We start from the raw sequence: 18,811 nt of genomic DNA on the forward strand, positions 1-18,811 counted from the left end.
TTATTTATTTTTGTTAATATCAGAAGAAACCTTTTAGCTTGATGTATTAAATATATACGTTAGTCTAACTAACTAAAGAACAGCCTGTTCAAAATTGACAAAAGCTGATTGCTTATTTTCATTGAGTAATGCGAAATAGTCTGTTGCAAGAATAAGTGCCGCTGGCTTTTTTTCTTTGTCAAGATGCTATAAACTGTCAAATTAACGAATGACCCTAACAGTCGATGGGCAATGTAACACAGACAAATATAATAAAAAGAAAAGTGAAAAGTACTTTCCATTGAAACAGTGGCACCGTGGTGGACCCCTCGAGTTTCAAGAATTATAATAAGCCATTGATAGACATCGTGTGAAAGCAAGAAGAGATAAACTATAGCAGATAGAAATGAAGCTATGTTTTTTTCAAAACCAGAGTTCATTCCTTTTAGGTATAAGCATTTTATTAGGCCCCTGAAAGAGGAGACTCTTATTTTTCCCAACAAACTGCTGACTATAAACTATAAACTCTATCTTTCTATTTTTCTGGGACACTTCTTCTTTATAACAATCTATACCATTTATTCGTTTTACAGTCTTTTCGTACCTCTTTTATATTTCTGTCGCACTTCTTTCGCACCTTACTTTCTGTACCTTACTTTTTATACTTCGTTCGATCATATACTGTCAATCTTCAAACTAAATCTACTCGATCTCAGATTATGGAGAGTTGGTAGGCTTTTACGCAGTACGGTTCAAACTCGTAAGAAAATTTCACGTGACTCCTAATTCCAAGGGTTGATAAAATTCCTAAAGATAAATCGACGTACGCAACGCTAAACAACGATACGTATCCTCGTTAATCTAATCCAAAAGAGACAGAAAACCGGAAAGGCAAGTGGAGACGAAAGTCGTACGAAGGCCGATATTCCGGGGGACCGATCCATCGTTTGACAAATGAATAATGATCAAGCGACGACCGCGGCCCCGGCTGGCATTAGTCAAGCTTACTCTCTTACGTGACTCTTTCTGTTCCACCCCCTTTTCTCTCCCCTGCCCTCCTCCCTCGTTCGTTTCGTGCCGCCCCAAACGGCCTCTTTTCCTCTATCTTTATTTCTCCCTTTTCTCTCGCGTTCACTCGCGAGGTTATTGAAATGCTAAGCTGGTATAACCCGACTGGAGACCCGCAAGGGTGGCGAGCACACGCACCTTTTCGTCCTTTAAGTGTCGTCCACATGCTCTCTCTTTCTCTCTCTTTCTCTTCCTCTTTCTCTTTCGAATACATGGTCGTGATCATATACATATACATAGAACGAACGAATGGTGAATACAAGAAGAGAAGGGCCCCCCGTTTCTCTGTGCGTCTCCACCAGGTGAGTGGACAGGTAGGCGCATAGGTGTTACGGGACAACAGGTAGAACATTAGTCAAGTGCCTGGTTGCTGCTCGTCCACCGACGCGCTTCGTACACTTATGTCGCGGTCACGACTTCTGTCAAATAAGCTTTTCCCTAGGAGTTAATCCTACTATTTTCTCCCCCAGATATTTTCCAGTCAATTATTATCATTGTTTATTTATTAACATGTAATCAAGTGCCTCGATGCTGTCCATTCACCGATGCACTTTGTGCAGTTATGCCGCGGTCATGGTCGATCGGGTAGATAAGCTTCTCTTCTTCGGAGTTAATCCTGTTACGTTCTTTCTAACTCATTCGCGAGCTAGTTATTGTTGTTGTTATTATTATTATTTATTTATTTAGGAATCACAGAATGGGACTTGATTTTTACAAAATATATCGGATTGAACAGAAAGTTCAAAAGTCCAAGTTGAAAACTGTATTTTCTCTTTCACGTGTGTTATTTTCAATCTATGTACCATTGCTTTCAATGACTTTTCGCCATTTGTGCGACATCTTCGTTATTTTTTGCTATACATAAGCGAAATGTCACAAGCTACGAAATTAATGCTAACGCAACGATTGTCTGAATATTTGAACCGCTTCCGGGAATTTTCTGTAGATTTAGTTTAAAAGAAGATATAGAGTCGTCGAAGAAGTTTTCTAAATCCGACAATCTGGTGATAACATAGGTATATTCAAAACGAGAAGTATATAGCAGATGTGTGGACGTACGAGGATGTTCGACCTTTCCTTTTTTTTATTGGGTGTTTATCGTCGAAATTTAATTGCAATGGTACATCTTGAATTTTATTATTGCCATGCTCTAGCAACTAATAATAATTATTTCGCTTAACTTAAATCTGTTTATACAGTCTGTTAACGTTAAAAAGTATCTTCAGTTTGGACGAAATACGAGAGAAGAAAGTCCTGTGAGTATGTACAATTTCTCATTTCAATCTTATGTTAAGAAGATATTTACGGCGTTACAGATTCTTTCCGTTTGTTAAAACTAGAACAAGATTGAAATACAAGCGCGAATTACAATCAATGCAATTTTGAAGCACAAGATCGGCGATTCAGACATCTTAGAACATTCATCGGATTACTTATTGATTTATTAAATGGAGATATTAATATAATCAGAAGATCAACATCGAGTTTATATTTTTTCATAGCCAAAAAGAAACACAATTTTGAGAGGGAATTTAATCTTTTCCAAACTCCAATCTTTTTCCATTCGAAAGGAGAAATATCTTGTTCATTGTATATTCAGTTTTATTCTAATATTATGACAAACCTAAAAATAGATTCGTGTTCGTAATTATTATCACGGCATATATCATAAGAAAAAGTTTTAAAATTTGTTATAAATAATATCATCAACATTGCAAATCGTAATGCTAAAAAAGAAGAGGATTACGGTGAAAGTAACGATGAGGAACCTCCTTATTTTGAAGTCGATTCCTATCTTGAAATTAATTTGAAACTATGGCATTACAATGAAAGTACTTACAAGTACATGGTTTGACGAGACACAAACGGAATATAATTCAACATAATTCGATATAATTTAACGTAATTCGATGTATTAACAAAATCTGATTTACCAGTACAGAAGTTAGAATTTCCAGAGAAAAGAGGGATGTTTTGTGTTTTAAATTCGCAGTGTTCGAATACCAATATTTTACAAGGGGTATTATAGCGTTTCTCTTTAATCTGACGAGGGATGAAAATAAAAAGTCGTAACAGAGACTTAGCCTGTCAGCCATTATTACAATCGCATTGCTGGATCTTTACGCCACATCTCTATTCGTTCTCCGGCTCGACGGTCGGCTTGGGTGACCCAACAAAAGGGTGAAAACCCCTGTGGTTCTTACATAGATGCCGCAGCCACGAGAGATCTGAATACGCCATCGAGATCGATCGATATACACGCCCGACCAGCTCTTATCGCTAGATCATCTGCCGTAAGAGGAAAATAAGATCAATCTTCTCTCTTCTAATTTGACGAAAATTATTCTGACGTCTAATATTCAGGTACTCTAAATATATTAGTATGTGTCAATTAATTCGATGTCTTTTTAACACGTCGACTGGCACGCCTGTTTTCAAAAAAATCTCCGTCAGGCCACGCGTGCAGCAGTACCGAGCGTTCTCTGCTCGGTGCTCCCATCGATATTTTCATAATGCGAGTCGCCCATCTGTGGTGGTCTTACCTCTCGTTTCTTTCGTTTCCGTTCCTTCGCATTTGTTTCTCATTTCTCCACTTTCTACAAAATCAGTTTGAATCTTGGCCGAGCAACGAACGGTATAACTTAAAAATCTCCGCCCTAATTCGTTAGAATGTCGAAAAGAAAAATTGAAAACTTATTTCTTAGTAAGTCAGATAGCAGTGAAAAAGAAAGCTTTTACGAGGCTTGTGATTCCGGAAGAAGCATTAGACGCGTATGCAAACTATGTTACGCAAATAGAAGACGTCGAATGGACCGAACAAAGGCACGAAAGAATTTGAAGAAAACAACAACTTATTGACCAAATTGATCCGACCAACCTCAGCTATGTATAGAATGCTTTAAAGTTTTACGTGCTAAATAATTTTTTTAATAAACCATTTTCGTATTACTTTTATAGCACTTCAGCAGTTTTATTATTATGGAATATCTCTTCAAATACCTACGACGATCCTTCGCAAGTAGTCAAACAAGCGACACCCGAATATGGGTTTCGTGGCCTGACCGGAAATTTTGCTGACACCCGAATACGGGTGTCGTGGCAGTCAACGTGTTAAAGAAGATACAAATTTTATGTGTGTATCGCGGAATATTAAATTTACCATACAAATTTTGAATAAAAAATTTCACTGTTATCGACCATTAATAACAGAGTTCTGATCATACGGTTTGATTAGTTTTAGTTTCAATGCAATGTTTTTAAATTCTGATCATGTCAAACAGTTGACTGCGTATTAATAAAAATGCTGTTCTTCGTTGAACTTATCCCAGTAATACTAGATTTATATTACATTTATAATGCCTCCATATTGAATTATCTTTCCTTATATATTATTTCGCAACGTTTCAATTTTTCTATACAACTTTTCGATCTGAGTCACATAATTCTTCCAACACGAGTAACTGAGCAGAGTTAGAGTCTTTTTTCAGATGCGGCGAATACTTCTACTTTCGTTTACTATTTCCATCTTTATAGAATCGTCGTTGTTATCGTCTTTATCGTATTGATCTCATCTGAAGTCATTACATCACATAATGGATAATTTTCAATATCATGTCTTTGTTTTTCAATGCCTGCGATTGTGACTTTTCCAGCATCCTGTATTCTCGCTAATTCTATTCCACATACGCTATTTTCGAATTTTTTAATCACGTCGTATTTCGTTTCGATAGTTATAAGACTATTAATTTCGTACTAAATTCTTACAGTCAAAATTCACTCGATCGAATAACAGAAAGAATACACTGCGTACGAACGCTAGTAAAACATATGCATATTTGAAACGTAAAAAGGCATCGATGATTTACCATTACATATTACCGTGAAATATTATATACGAATATTAGATTATTCGGGCAATAAATGTTCGTACAAAGGAAACTCTGCTATATTAAGAAAGCAGTAATTAATATATTTGTAATGATGCCTGTGTAATAATAATAATAATAATAATAATAATAATGTTTCGCTCCAAAGTACCTTACTTTCGGTATTCACGAATAGTTGCACGTCCCACGAAGAGCAACGCGATGAATATGTTCTTCTCAGTTCTCCAGACAGTCAACTCTAAACTAGAATATCAGATCGATTCGTGAAAGAGACGAATTCTAAAGCTTTTCTAACTCATCTATCTCCATACTAATATTCATACACTCCTTTTTCATAATTCTTCTGAAACATCGGTATATAGCTCCATGAATATGCACATAATTTCTAAATGCACGTCGTTATCGTAGCTCAAGCCATCCTGCATAATAAACATTTCGAAGAAACCCGAAGTCTCGGAACGTGTACCTGAGAACGTAAGAAAATAATCATCCTCGTCAATATCGATGTGCGTTCTCGATTTTTTACCGAAATTTCACCAAAGCAAAGTCGCACGAGAGGCGATACACGCGATAATAGGACGACCAGAGCGTAACCAGTCGATAATCCTGGCACACACATGAATTATTCAAGCGCAAAGTGCAAGAGCGAATTTGCCGTCTGTCTTCGTTTCTGAACGAACCGAGACACTGACCGGTTGGACCGAACCGGTGACCTCACCTTATAACGGATTTAGTTTTCCACCGACTCGATGAATTATTCATTTGTCCAGCGACACATGCACAGGGGGGAAATCGTTGACCTATCCATCCGCGTCTCTTTATTTTTGTCAACGTGTCATAGACGAGAAACGATATTCTCCGGAAATTCGCGATACGAGGATTTTGATGTCAGCCGTGATCGTTCCGTCGTTGTTCGTCGTGGTTTATGGCTGGAGAGTAACGTTTTTTATCTTCAGCTTTTCTCAATATCATTAGAGGCTGTCGATATATATTTCTGGTTTAAACGAAGAAGAAATTGTTAGGGGTAAAACGTAGATTTTCGTAGATTCTTATCATACATTTTTGTGGCATTCGTTCTTTGTTATTTCGCATGAATTTATTCCACATTTTCTTCGTTTTCACAGAAAGGTCTTCTTCTTTGAATTTATTCATTATAGATTTTTCGATGTCTTTGCGGTGGCTCGAATAAGGGGCAATTTTGTCGTGGATAAGATCATAAGTTTCCATAATCTTCGCCTTAAATTCTTAGATTATTAAATTTCTGAAATTCTCCTAATCGATATCTCCTAATCGACATCTTCTTAGAAAAGTACATGTTCAATTTCCAGCGATCATCTGAAGATCCACATGAAGACACACGACACCCAGAAGCCGTATCAGTGCACAGCATGTTCCAGAGGCTACAACACAGCAGCCGCTCTGACATCCCACATGCAGTCTCACAAAAAACAATCCCAAGGAACTTCCAGGCTTCAAGACATTGATTATGGTAGAAGAAGCGTGTCTTCTCATAGTACATCATCTCCACCAGTACCAAGCTCCCCATCGCCATCTTTAAACCTTTTGTTGAATCCAAAGGCTGGCTTAAAAAGTTCCCAAGGAAGTGCTTCGACGACTCCAATTTTGAGTTCACCATTAAAATTAGCTTGCATGTACTGTACCAGAGATTCCTTTAGTTGCATGCAACAGCTGCAAATGCACGTGCATACTATGCATCAGGCTATCCTTAGTGGAGAAACTGTTGCAGTATCCCCATCAACAAATAGAACCAACGAACAGATGAGTTATCAACGTGAGAGAACTCTGGATAGACCAGAAGGATCATCTAAAGAACAGGAAAGAAAGTATCAGGATGATTCAGAGAGATCTATAGGGAAAGATCACTATGAAAATACATTTACATGCAATCAGTGTACTATGAAGTTCTCTACGTTAGACTCTTTGAGAGATCATCTGATCTCAATTCATAGAACCGATGGTTTTAGTTCTACTTTAATGATGTGCCCTCTCTGCGGCATTCCCTGTGCTTCTGCAGCAGCCTACGCGGAGCACTATGTCCTCCAACATTGTGAGAATCGAAGAGTAGATCCATTGGAGGTTAAAAGTTACATAGATTCCAAGATGAATGGAAGCAACGAAGCTAAGAGTCCCAGGAATCAGAAATATAGGGAGCAAACTTCTTCTGAGCCAGCTGATTTGACCAACAAGCATTCCACCAGTACAGTCAGCAATTATACAGCTGGTACGCTATTTTGTGGGCAATGTAGAGCTGCGTTGAAAGACTTCGAGTCATTCAGAGAACACCTAGCTAGACATCTTCAGGCTGATCATAGAAACGACGTTATTAGACATCCTTGTCCAAAGTGTGAAGCTACTTTTCAAGACAGGGAAAACATGTTGGTACACTTGACGAAGCACTATTTAAGTCAGATTAGTAAAGAATATGCTTGCGGTGCTTGCAAGAAGCTGTATCCCCATCCGGACCTCCTCCAAAGACATTTACTTGACAGCCATGCTCATCATCTCTATAGATGCGCCCTGTGCAGAGACACTTTTGATTCTAGAGTGGCAATACAGGTCCATTTTGCTGTAAAACACAGTCAAGAATGCAGTATTTATAGATGCAATGCTTGCACAGTGTCTAATAATGAAAATTCACCAGGAAATGCGCCAGGGGAGGGTAAAAGCTTCTTCAGAAGTGAATCCGAAATGGCAAGCCATGTGAGAAATGTTCATGCACCTCCTACAGTGTCTAACAACAATCCTGTCGTTACAAGCCCGGCCTCCACTCCGGGAATAACTGGAAATTCAGGACCAAGATGCGTTTTCTGTGGAACTTACTGCAGTTCTGAGCTGGAACTACAGCTCCACTTGGCTAGCCACTCTGCTAATTTATACAGATGCCCAATTTGTAGAGAGGGATTTGCTGTGGAGTTTTTACTAGACAGGCATATTGCTCAAGTGCATCATTCTAGTGATCATCAAGGTGCTATAAGGAATAATTCTCGGGAGAATGGAAGAATTGATAGACTATCCAGATTACAGGAAGAAGTACGTAATTTTTAAGTAAAGAGTAAAGAAAAGAATGCTTCTTGATCTAGATTAGAGCATTGAATATTATTATTACCGAATATTAATTCAATATCTTCTAAGAAAACAGCAAGCATATATCTAATTAGTAAAGTCAATTCTTCAGATTCTAATCTAGTTAATCCTCTCATCTTCTCAAACTTTAACCGATTTTTTCCAATTACAGGGCAAATCTCAAAAGAGAGGCCGCTCTCCAGCCTCCAGTAACAACAATTCTCTGAACCAACGCGATAACAATAATAAACGTCCACATTACTCAAATCCATCTGCTCAGCAGTGTGATCTCTGTGAAAGGGGAGAGTTTTCCAACGAGGCGGAACTGCAAGCCCACAAGAAACTTGCTCACACTCCATCCAAGCTTCCAAACAAGTCCATATCAAATCTCAGCATGTCCTGCGCATATTGCGGGGAAGTATGTCGTTCTAGAACCGACCTGGAGTCCCACACAAGGATCCAACATGCATCGAACGAACCTGGTGGTCGGCACAAGTGTAACATATGCGACGAAGTCTGTCCATCAGGCGCAACTCTTGCAGAACATAAATTGCAGAAACACTGCAAGATTCAATTAAGTGACACATGCATCGTTTGTCGAGGAAATTTAGCTTCGGAGTCACAGTTTCTGGAACATGTGCAAAGACATAGCCTGGAGAACGTGGATCCTCAGCAAAGATTAGATGGTTCTCTTCCCCATCTCCCTGCAGCTTGCGTAGTTTGTAGACAGACATTGATCAGTGATTTGGAGTGTCGTCTTCACGCCAGACACCACTTGAGAGTTTCTACTGGTTCTCACAGTGTAACATCCAGCCCTAGTCCCAACCAAAAGAACCAGAATCCTAGCTGTTGCCTTTGTTTAAGAGATTATTTAGCTGATGACTTTGTCAATTTGCCTCCAAGTCATATAAGCGGTGGAGGACAGTCTTTAAGGGTCTGCAAGTCATGCTATATTCGTCACTCTCAGGGTTTACCTATCTTGAATTCACCTTATGAGCCTGCTAGATCTAAATGTGACGGTACTTGGACATCCAATAACAAAGATGGACAATGGGATGGATCAAGGGATACATGGGAGTCAGAGAACAGATTTAAGGAAGACAGAAACGAGGTAAGTGATAACAAAAGATTGTCAGGGTTGTGGGGTAAAGTTTGAGACTTCTAAAGAGGTGGAAAAACATCGTTTAGTAGAATACGAGAAACCTGGATCTATGCCGGACACGTATACGTGTATAGAGTGTCAGGTAACAGAGATAATAATAAATAGACCATAATAATAAAATTTTGCGTTAGGAATTTAATAACGGAAACATTTGTTTCTTTCCTCAGATGTCGTTGCCAACAGAAGCAAAAATTCAACAGCATGTAAAGAAGGAACAGCTGGAGATGTCGGGAAAGACTTCCATAGAGGCGTTACGATGTCATCTGTGTCTTTTTGAAGCTAGCAGTCCCTTACAATTGCAAAGCCATTTGATAGAGCACACTTTTGCAGGATGTGCCGCTCTCAGCTGTTACATTTGCCAGTCTCTCTTCACTGCTCCTATCGGCCTCCAGGTATGATTCTTCATCTGATTACTATTATTATTTTTAAAAATATTTATTTTATTTCGACAAAAACTTTTATTTCATTTATTCTGAAGCTTTGCTCTTATTTCTTAGTTTCCTACAACTTTAATTTATTGATGTCAAATTATACTTATAGAAAGAGTCCAAATAACCTTAATCTTTCATTTTTAGAGCCATATGCTTCAAGAGCATGGCCTGGGTGCTCGTCCCTACGATTGTTCTCAGTGCACGCTCAAGTTCTTCTTCAGAGCAGAATTGGACCATCACATGCTAACATTTCATCGACCTGGAGATGCGTGTTCACCGGATGACAAGGCAGAAAATACTGGAGAAACGAAAGCAAGAGACGCCGAAGAAAGGAACTGCGGCGAAGAAATAACCGTAAAGGAAGAAATAGTTTCAGAAATAGTTGCAGACGAAGAAGAAGAAATCAACGTGGACGAACAAGTGGAAGAGAACGATCAAAAGGCGAACAAGCAAACAGAAATTGAGACGAAATTAAAAACTGAACTTGTGGAGGAATCTGTTCCAGAAAAGATGAAATCGTGATCGTTATTCGTTAATCAAGGAAGTAAAACGTTTAAATAATTATCTTGAAATTAATCCAGGACGAAGATAAACAACGACGAGATTACCGACGTACTCTTGGACTAAATCAGATTCTGTATTAATTTTAATAGGCAGAGTGATAAGATGTTGATTTATCCTTTTGGGTAATTTATTATTTCTTTTATTATACAGTTAAATTTTATTAATTTAGAGTTACTAGTTAGTAGTTAGTAATTAATAAAATTTTATTCCGATGCTGTATGAAAAATTACTGCGAGGAATATTACATTTGGGATTATCTTTAATTAACATATTTTTGCAAGAATGTTCTATATTTACATAGTTCATGTGAATTTTTATTGTATCGATAACTGATCTTCAGGATAATTATAGATTATGGAAGATTGTTATTACTCCAAGATTATTTTATGCGTTAGAATAAGATTGTAAGCCTAATTTTATTTTATGGTACAGCATACTTTGCAATTAAATTTATTATTATATATTATATTAAATAATTTATATAATAGCTTTAAAAAAATCTGGAATGTGGATAATATTTTACATTATATTTTGTTATTTTAGACTTTAGATATCCGTGAACTATACGTTGTCAATATGTAATTTTATTTTGTGTTAAATTTTTACTATAAGTCGCAGCGTTGAATTTCATCGTCTAACAAATGTTGGAGTTGATATTGCATAATATGATACTCCTTACGTAGGAAGTGTATATTCTACAATCAACTTGGACGAACTTTGTAACATAAAGGCAACGTTATTTCTTATTAAAGGAATGAAAAAGGATAAAAAGAGCGTCTATTTGCAGATGCAACTTGTAAATACGTTGAATAATATTAGAATGTATTATTAGTCAGCGTTTTATCGACTTTGGTCGATACCATAAGCGACGATTATTGTTTAAAGTAAGCAGAATGCAATAAATTGTCCACTAGGCTTAGTTAGTCGATAAGATAGTTCTTTACAAAATAAATTATTGTTCTAAATCAACAGCTCTTACCGCTTTTCCTTTCCCATTTTAGTTAACGATACCTAAGCTAATTATTAAACGATAAAACGGTGTTATACTATTACTTATATTGTTATTATATAATTATTAACTAATCCTTTTTCAGACATATGACAGGTAAAACTTAACAACTTTCCTTATTAAAGATAGAAAGAAGATGACCTTATCTTTTATGATGTAAGTAATTTCTAGTTCCTTTAAAATTTGTTAATTAATTCAGCTGCGTTTTCCTCTCTGGATAAGAAAAGAAGAAGATTTATAAGTATTTCCAACTTTAATTAATGCATATGTTAATAAAATTGTTAACATAATACAGATTATTTGCATTTTTAAAAGTGCCGTCGATTATATACAACTACTAGGATTGCAACACAATTAATAGCAATATGTTTGTGCATAATGTTTATAAGATATTCGTTTGTTAATTACTGAACTTCAACATTTGGATAATAACCATTTAGGAAAATTAGAAAAGCTAGTAATCGCGAAAATATTTATCGCAATAATCTTGTTACTGGTACATTATAAAAAGATCTTCATAAACGTTCAATAAAAGTTAATCGAGTGATTAATTAATTAACAGCCCGCCCAGCATTTCTAGAATTACCGATACTAATCCTTTAATGAGGAGTATCACACGAGGGACTATAACGCAACCTATTATACCTGTTTAAGATTAAATTAGTTGTAAGTTTGAATAATTCATCTGTCCTAGTCCCACACTGTCTATCTCTCCTATTGTCGTTCATTTCATCTGTCCTCGTCACACATTGATGCCTTCCTTATTCCACACGGGCCTTACTCTGTCCTTATCGCAGAATATTACTTTCCTTGTCTACGAACATGTAATGTTTCGCCATCTACTGTCCGTTGCACCAAGTTGCGGTTCCTACCGCTCGTGCTAGATGACAACACATGGATTGTTAGTAGACAAGGAAAGCATCAGTGCGCAAGAAGGACAGCGTAGGGCGTGAGTGGAACAAGGAAGACATCAATGTGCGACAAGGACAGATGATGCAAACAACAATGGAAAGAAAGATGGACAGTGTGCAACGAAGACAGGCGATAGTAGAAAGAACGAGTGACAGTGTGCGACAAGGACGGACGATGTGAAGGACAATAGGAGTGATAAATAGTGTGAGATTAGGGCAGATGAATTGTTCAAACTTACGACTAATTTAACCGTAAGCAGGGCTATTTCTTGAGTTTCTCCTTCCCAAATTTTATGTTAAAGTCCCTCGTGCGATACGCCTCATTGATGGATTGGAGTTGGTAGTTCTAGAAATGCTATTAAATAATTAATCACTTGATTAACTTTCATTGAACGTGTATTAAAGTCTTTTTATAATATACATACTATATAAAAGTTAAGATTTAACGATATCTTTGTGATTATTAATCTATCTTACCTAACTAATGTTATAAGCGTGTAATGCAATATATTTGTTAACTGATCCTTATAAACTATTTATATAAACTTTAATTTATTCTTTTATATTTAATTTCTACATGGTAATATAATACCAACAATGTATTTTATAATATATTTATGATATGTATGTATACGTATAACACTTATTTTAAGAGTGTATAAAATATACGAAACAATTTGCGGGACGTCTTTCGTTCTCTTGTCTTTGATGAGAAATTCGTGTAATTTGATGAAAATTTCTTCTTGACTGGTTAATGTCCTCATAATTCTTTTTCCTAATTTTCTTAAATGGTTATTATCCAAATTCGTTGTTACATGTCAAAGCCTGACGGTTGTAACGCTCTTGTATTCAATTTAAAATATTCGAAGATAAGGGAAAATAATATTTCTTTTTATATGCTGTATAGTTGCTTTTGCTGCAACATCAAGAAACTGCAACAGGAATCACGAAATCTTCACCATATCAAGAAAATTAGTTGTTGTTAGTACTAAATGTTTTGTAATTGTGTTTATGATTTCCAGTGTATTTATATTGTAAGAAGTACTAAGAAAGTTATTAATTTTGTTAATATTGTAGGAATAGTGGCTATTAATTTCTAATAGTATTGAAGAAATGCTTGTATAATAATTATTTTGTACAAATAAGAATGAATTATATATTATTTAACTTAGAATTAAGTTATATTTGTTATTACATTTAAGTTATATAAGTATTATCTTATTAAAAATTATCTAAGTACGTGTAACACTAAAAATTCTCTAGATGTAAATATAAAGATATAAAATAAAAATATAAATAATATATAAATATTAGATATAAATCATGTGAAAATGTACATTAAATATAATATATGACAATCTTAAAATGACAAAAGTCTTTTAACCAGTTAGCTGTTTATACTCGTCATGAAAAAATTCATCTGTGTCCATCAATATCACAGATTAGATACTAAAACATAACAATTTTATTCGCTTTCAATCTTCAATCAAAGTATTTTCAATATTGATGTCATTATTTTTGACGTATTCCTTTTTATTACGTTTACTTTCAACTTGTGTCCTGAATAATAATTAATGCCGTAAGTAATAAGAATTACATGTAGCTTGCTACAATGTTCTACCGACGTTGAAACTTACCCATGAGTAGCATACGTTAATAATAATAGATTTTTTAGGAGAGTTAGTATGAAAAAGTTAGTCTGTATTTGCACATATCTCTCATATTGCCATCCAAAAAATAAGGCTTTGTTTTATCGACGTACGAAATTGACCAAATATAAAAAAGGTGCTCACAGTAACATAAAAATACCAATGGTCAAGGAGGAGATTACCAAATGCGCGGAAAGGTACAGAGAAAGAATAACAACACACCCAAACCGGCTGGCTGCGGAAACGATCAACACAAGCATAGAAAGAAGACTAAAAAAGAAACACCCAGCTGATCTCACAAAGGATATAACCTAACAAACACGAAGATGGTACCCCGCTGGGGGTAACCATCCACATGCTATGTATTTATAAGATATAACATTTTACCTAATGTCCCACTGGACAAATTGTAAAATTGCAATTAAATAATAATAAAAAAAAAAAACAGTAACATGAAAGAGTCTCGCGCGTTCAATCCTAAATTATGAATGCTGAAAATAGGATACTGGAAAAACTTGCAGCCAAGTCAATCACCGATGAATCCCTCCAAAATTTCCTTTACGAATCTAAAAGAAAAGGCGAATCAGATAGCTACTTAAAACATGTATGACATCATCATCAAGCAAGGTATAACCAAAGGAATCTCAATTACCTTCCACATTTTCAGAACTAAAAGTCCGAACGATGGTATATTGGGGAAAAATCTAAAACAAGAAATATTACAAGGACAATCAACAATACCGGTCAAACCATTACAACCTGACCGTCTCATTAGACCGAGCAGGTATAATAAGCGACCCTAGTGTCAATGTGGTTATGAGAGGCAGGGACATAAATCATCTATTGTTGCAATGCCAGTATTCCACAAACTGGAACAAAGTTTCATTGTAAAACTCCAGAAATTGAATTACTGTCTGCCATTATTATGTAATGTAATGCGACATAATCCCACAATAGCAATTTGCACAGTCACACACTTGTTCCTGGAAAGCTTCAACCTATTAATCTAGATCCGTAAGAAGATATGAATATTAAGGCCAAGTTTATGTATGTAAACTTTATGTAATGTAAATAACGATGGAGATTATATTGGTTAAATAAAAAAAAATCTACATTCAATCGAAGAATAATGTTAGGTAGGATAAGGAGTGAACATTTACTCTTTTAATTAACTACAGGATAATTGTATGAAGATGCTATACGTTTATGGATGTACATCCGACTATTTTCGATAGGAATTGTTTTTAATACGAGCGAAACTATAGTTTGCCTTCCTCGTCTCTTTGAAGTTTACGTTTGTTGTATCTGTTGTAATAAGGTAAAATACGATGCAGCTGTGTTGAATACCTGAAATAAAATTTTTTATATCTTCATTGCTTTACCTTCTAATCTCCTAAGAATTGAATTTTTTCAACGTAAAGATATTACATTTTTAAATTCAACACGGTTTAATACTTCGTTCAAATTACTCACGGCCGTTAATGTATGGATAGACAACGTTTGGAAAGTAAATGCTGAAATACTGGAATATTGTTGCGCCCTAACAATCATAAGGCAAAGGTGTCGCTGATAAATTGGCGGTAAATCGTACCACGGTACATTGAAATAAGCTGCATGACCTATTTCTTGACTTTCTTGAATGAGGATTTCACCAGGCCAACACCATAATAACAGGTGTACCGCCATGGAAATGAAATAAGATATAAATTTCACTAGATCGGCTTCTGCTTTCCCGGCATCAAGAATTGCATACCCACTTAAACAAACTTCTATTCCGCTAGTAAGAATTTGCAGGAAAACGATGGGTGTTAATAAATTATTCACCTCATTCACCACACTGTATAGAAGTAGTACTATCGTCAAATATACGAATTGAAAAGAAATCGGTACGATTTAATAGTGATACAAAATATTAATTACAAAAAATTTATTAATGAAATCAGAAATAAGACAGGATTGGAAGTAGAAAAATATTTACTGTATTATTCGTTGATGATGGCGAATGCATCTCGTTAGATCTACCTTTATCTTTTGCTTGTAATTTGGATTGCAATTTATTTCAGTTCCTATATTACTGATCCAGGTATTGATTAATTTAAATTGAGCAGACACATGTAACATCGTGGTCATAAATGAGCAATCCAAACCAGCGATTGAAGTGATAGATAACGCGGCTGATAAAAATTGACAGATGAAAGCGATTTCGAACTTGGGAGATGCTGAAATGTCTGTGCCGTACCTAATAACGAGATTAAGCATAGTGAATGAGGAATAATAAATTTTAGGTCTAAATAAAATAAGATAAACATTATCGATAACAAATATTTGATGATCTAAACATTGCAGTAAATATATTTCTATTAGTTTCGCTTTGTTATCAACGACGAAGAAAATCAAAGTAGAAAATATTATCTTTACCAGACGATAAAAGGTAAATGTCGATTGTTACTTGTACTACTGGCGTTGTAGTCAAATCTAAAATAATCAACAGCTGCAGCGCTGGAAAAAGTGATCACATTACACACGCAGGATGAATAAAAAACTATCGTACAAATACGTGCCCAATAAGCGAACTGTATGTAAGATTGTATTTCTTTCGAATCGTTGGCAGTATCCCACAAACTTTTTATTTCATGGTAAAGCATATACGATCTTTCTCTTCTTGCTATTAGGTAAAACATTTTGAACAACGTTTGTCCGAGCGTGGTTACAATGCTTCCTGCCCCTAATTCGAGAACGGATTTAATTTATTATTATCGCAGAAAATAGAAGGTCGCTCAATAAATGTCAGATATAAGTCGATTCTACTGAGACTTACCTGCTAGGATCTCTATGTCCCCCCAATTCACTGCTATCAACATAATTTCGGGCACAAAAACACTAATGAGCGATATTAGTGTGAATGTTAAACGGACATATGAAAATATTTTGCTACACGTCGAACTTTTCTGTTCGATGGGCCACATTCCAACTATACTACAAAGGATTTTGTTCGGTAATATGTAATAATCGAATGTATTTGATAGCTCTTTCATCTTCTCTGCTCATATAAAATTGGATACGTCTATGACTAAAACCCTTTCTCGTATATGTCTTAATAAAGTTCCCCAATAGGGAATTCTTTATGCCAATATTATAGGTTAAATACTAAAACATAAGGTTTTATTCGCTTTCCCTCTTCAGCCCAAGTATTTTCAACACTGATGTTATTAGGATAAGAACCGTTGTATCAGAAACGGAGCTTTGTAATTCCGAAGAGAAAATAAAGCATTCCTTCTATTGATGTCATCATTTCATATATATTCCTTTTCATTTCGTCTATTTTCGATTTATGATCTGATTAATAATTGATGTCGTAAGTAGTAGGAACGACATGTAAGTTGATACAATTTTCTTCCGACGTTGAAACTTTAATCATGGGTAGCATACGTTGAACGGTAATAGATTATTTAGGAGAGTTAGTATGAAAAAGGTAGTCTGCATTTGCACGTCTCTCTGGTATCATCCAAAAAATGAGACTTTATTTTATCGACGTACGAAAAGATAAAATAGTTAATACGTAAAAATAACATACGTGAATAAGCCTAGTTCATTTATGAATACTAGCTTTTTTTAAACATGATGAAAATACATAATGAAATAATAGAATGAAAAATTACAAAGGATGAATGAATCTTAAAGTAACTATACAGTAGCTTATAACTAATTTACGTTTTATACATAATATAAGTCATAGTTTTATGAGGTTTATTCACCTTACAACAATCTTTTCTTCCTAGGCAAAGTAAAGCTGTTGTGAAATTGAAAACAGAAGCTCAATGCACTATCGCATTTTTATCGATCGTTGAATTTCTGTTTGCCGGAAATAACACGCAAATAGTATGAATTCGATAGATACACAAATTTTTCGCCGATTATATTTAAGAAAATCTAAGAGAGGGTAATAAGATTTTGCAATCGCGAAAGGAAGCACAACGTTACGCGAACTTACAAATAATGAAGTCATATTTTTCATATTTGCAGTGAACATTTCACTCAAAAATGTGATTGGAACGAAGAGAAAAGGATGATTGGAGTGTGATTGTAACCCATAAAACACGGAGAGATTAAAAGTTAATAGCACGACTATCGGTAAGCACGTCAAGCTATTTTTTACCCAATTTTTTTTTATTATTTGTTTAAATTTTACAATTTATCCAGTAGGACATTTGGTAAAATATTATAGTTTAAATATACATAGCATGTGGATGGTTACCCCCAGCGGGGTACCATCTTCGTGTTTGTTAGGTTATATCCTTTGTGAGATCTGCTGGGTGTTTCCTTTTCAGTCTTCTTTCTATGCTTGTGTTGATCGTTTCCGCAGCCAGCCGATTGGGTGTGTTGCTATTTTTTCCTTGTATTTTTCCGCGTATCTGCTAATCTCCTCCTTGACCGTTGGTATTCCCAGGTCCTTCCGAATATCCTCGTTTCTAACGTACCATGGGGCGTTTACTATTGTTGTAAGAATTTTTGCTTGTAATGGTCTCTATTTTGTTTATATGGCTCATTACTGCTGTTCCCCATAGTGGTATTCCGTATGTCCAGATTGGTTTTATGATTGTTTTGTATATTTTTAGTTTATTTTCTATGCTTAGTTTGGATTTTCGACTTGTTAGCCAATGCATTTGTCTCCTTGTTGTCTGTATTTTGTCTATTGTTGATTTAACATGCTGTTTCCATGTGAGTTGTGTATCTATGTGGAGTCCTAGGTATTTGACTTGTCTTGTTTGTGTTATGTGCGTGCCGTTCAGTAGGATGTTTGGTGGCGTCTGTTTTCGCAATGTGAATGTAATATGGTTGCATTTGTTTGTTAGCATGGGGTTTGCTTTTACTTGTTTAACTTGCAGCCACTTTTCTATTTTTGTGATGTGTTCTTGTAGTAATGTGACTGCTGTTTCTGGGTTAGTGTGCCTGACTAGTACAGCTGTATCGTCCGCGAATGTCAATATTTTGCTATTGGTAGTTGTTGGTATGTTGGCCGTGTATAATGTGTATAGTATTGGTCCTAGGACGCTTCCTTGCGGAACT

At 35.6% G+C, this 18,811-nt stretch overlaps 2 protein-coding genes across 8 annotated transcripts in view; one reads left to right on the forward strand and one right to left on the reverse strand.

The window, feature by feature from the left end:
• Positions 1 to 11,138, forward strand: part of LOC122574635 (zinc finger protein 521) — a 132,706-nt gene extending 121,568 nt beyond the window's left edge. For 5 of the 7 annotated variants that reach the window (XM_043742407.1, XM_043742408.1, XM_043742409.1 and 2 more), the window contains 4 exons: positions 6,263 to 7,985; positions 8,191 to 9,129; positions 9,348 to 9,572; positions 9,756 to 11,138. In XM_043742407.1, coding sequence (XP_043598342.1) covers positions 6,263 to 7,985; positions 8,191 to 9,129; positions 9,348 to 9,572; positions 9,756 to 10,133 — 3,265 coding nt within the window. In that variant the 3' untranslated portion in view covers positions 10,134 to 11,138. Of the gene's footprint in view, positions 1 to 6,262; positions 7,986 to 8,190; positions 9,130 to 9,206; positions 9,263 to 9,347; positions 9,573 to 9,755 lie in introns of those variants that run through there. The other 2 variants (XR_006319114.1, XM_043742412.1) reach the window with 2 other exon arrangements.
• A 3,739-nt stretch (positions 11,139 to 14,877) lies between these two features.
• Positions 14,878 to 16,984, reverse strand: LOC122574543 (odorant receptor 4-like). Its single transcript, XM_043742234.1, has 5 exons — positions 16,563 to 16,984; positions 16,163 to 16,469; positions 15,723 to 15,983; positions 15,218 to 15,581; positions 14,878 to 15,091 (listed from the first exon to the last, which is right to left on the reverse strand). Exons 1-5 carry the CDS (start codon positions 16,777 to 16,779, stop codon positions 15,035 to 15,037), a joined length of 1,206 nt encoding a protein of 401 aa, XP_043598169.1. The 5' UTR covers positions 16,780 to 16,984; the 3' UTR covers positions 14,878 to 15,034.
• Positions 16,985 to 18,811: the final 1,827 nt, after the last annotated feature.

The sequence above is a fragment of the Bombus pyrosoma genome, linkage group LG14, assembly GCF_014825855.1.
Source record: "Bombus pyrosoma isolate SC7728 linkage group LG14, ASM1482585v1, whole genome shotgun sequence".
In the NCBI taxonomy this organism is placed as follows: Eukaryota; Metazoa; Arthropoda; class Insecta; order Hymenoptera; family Apidae; genus Bombus; species Bombus pyrosoma.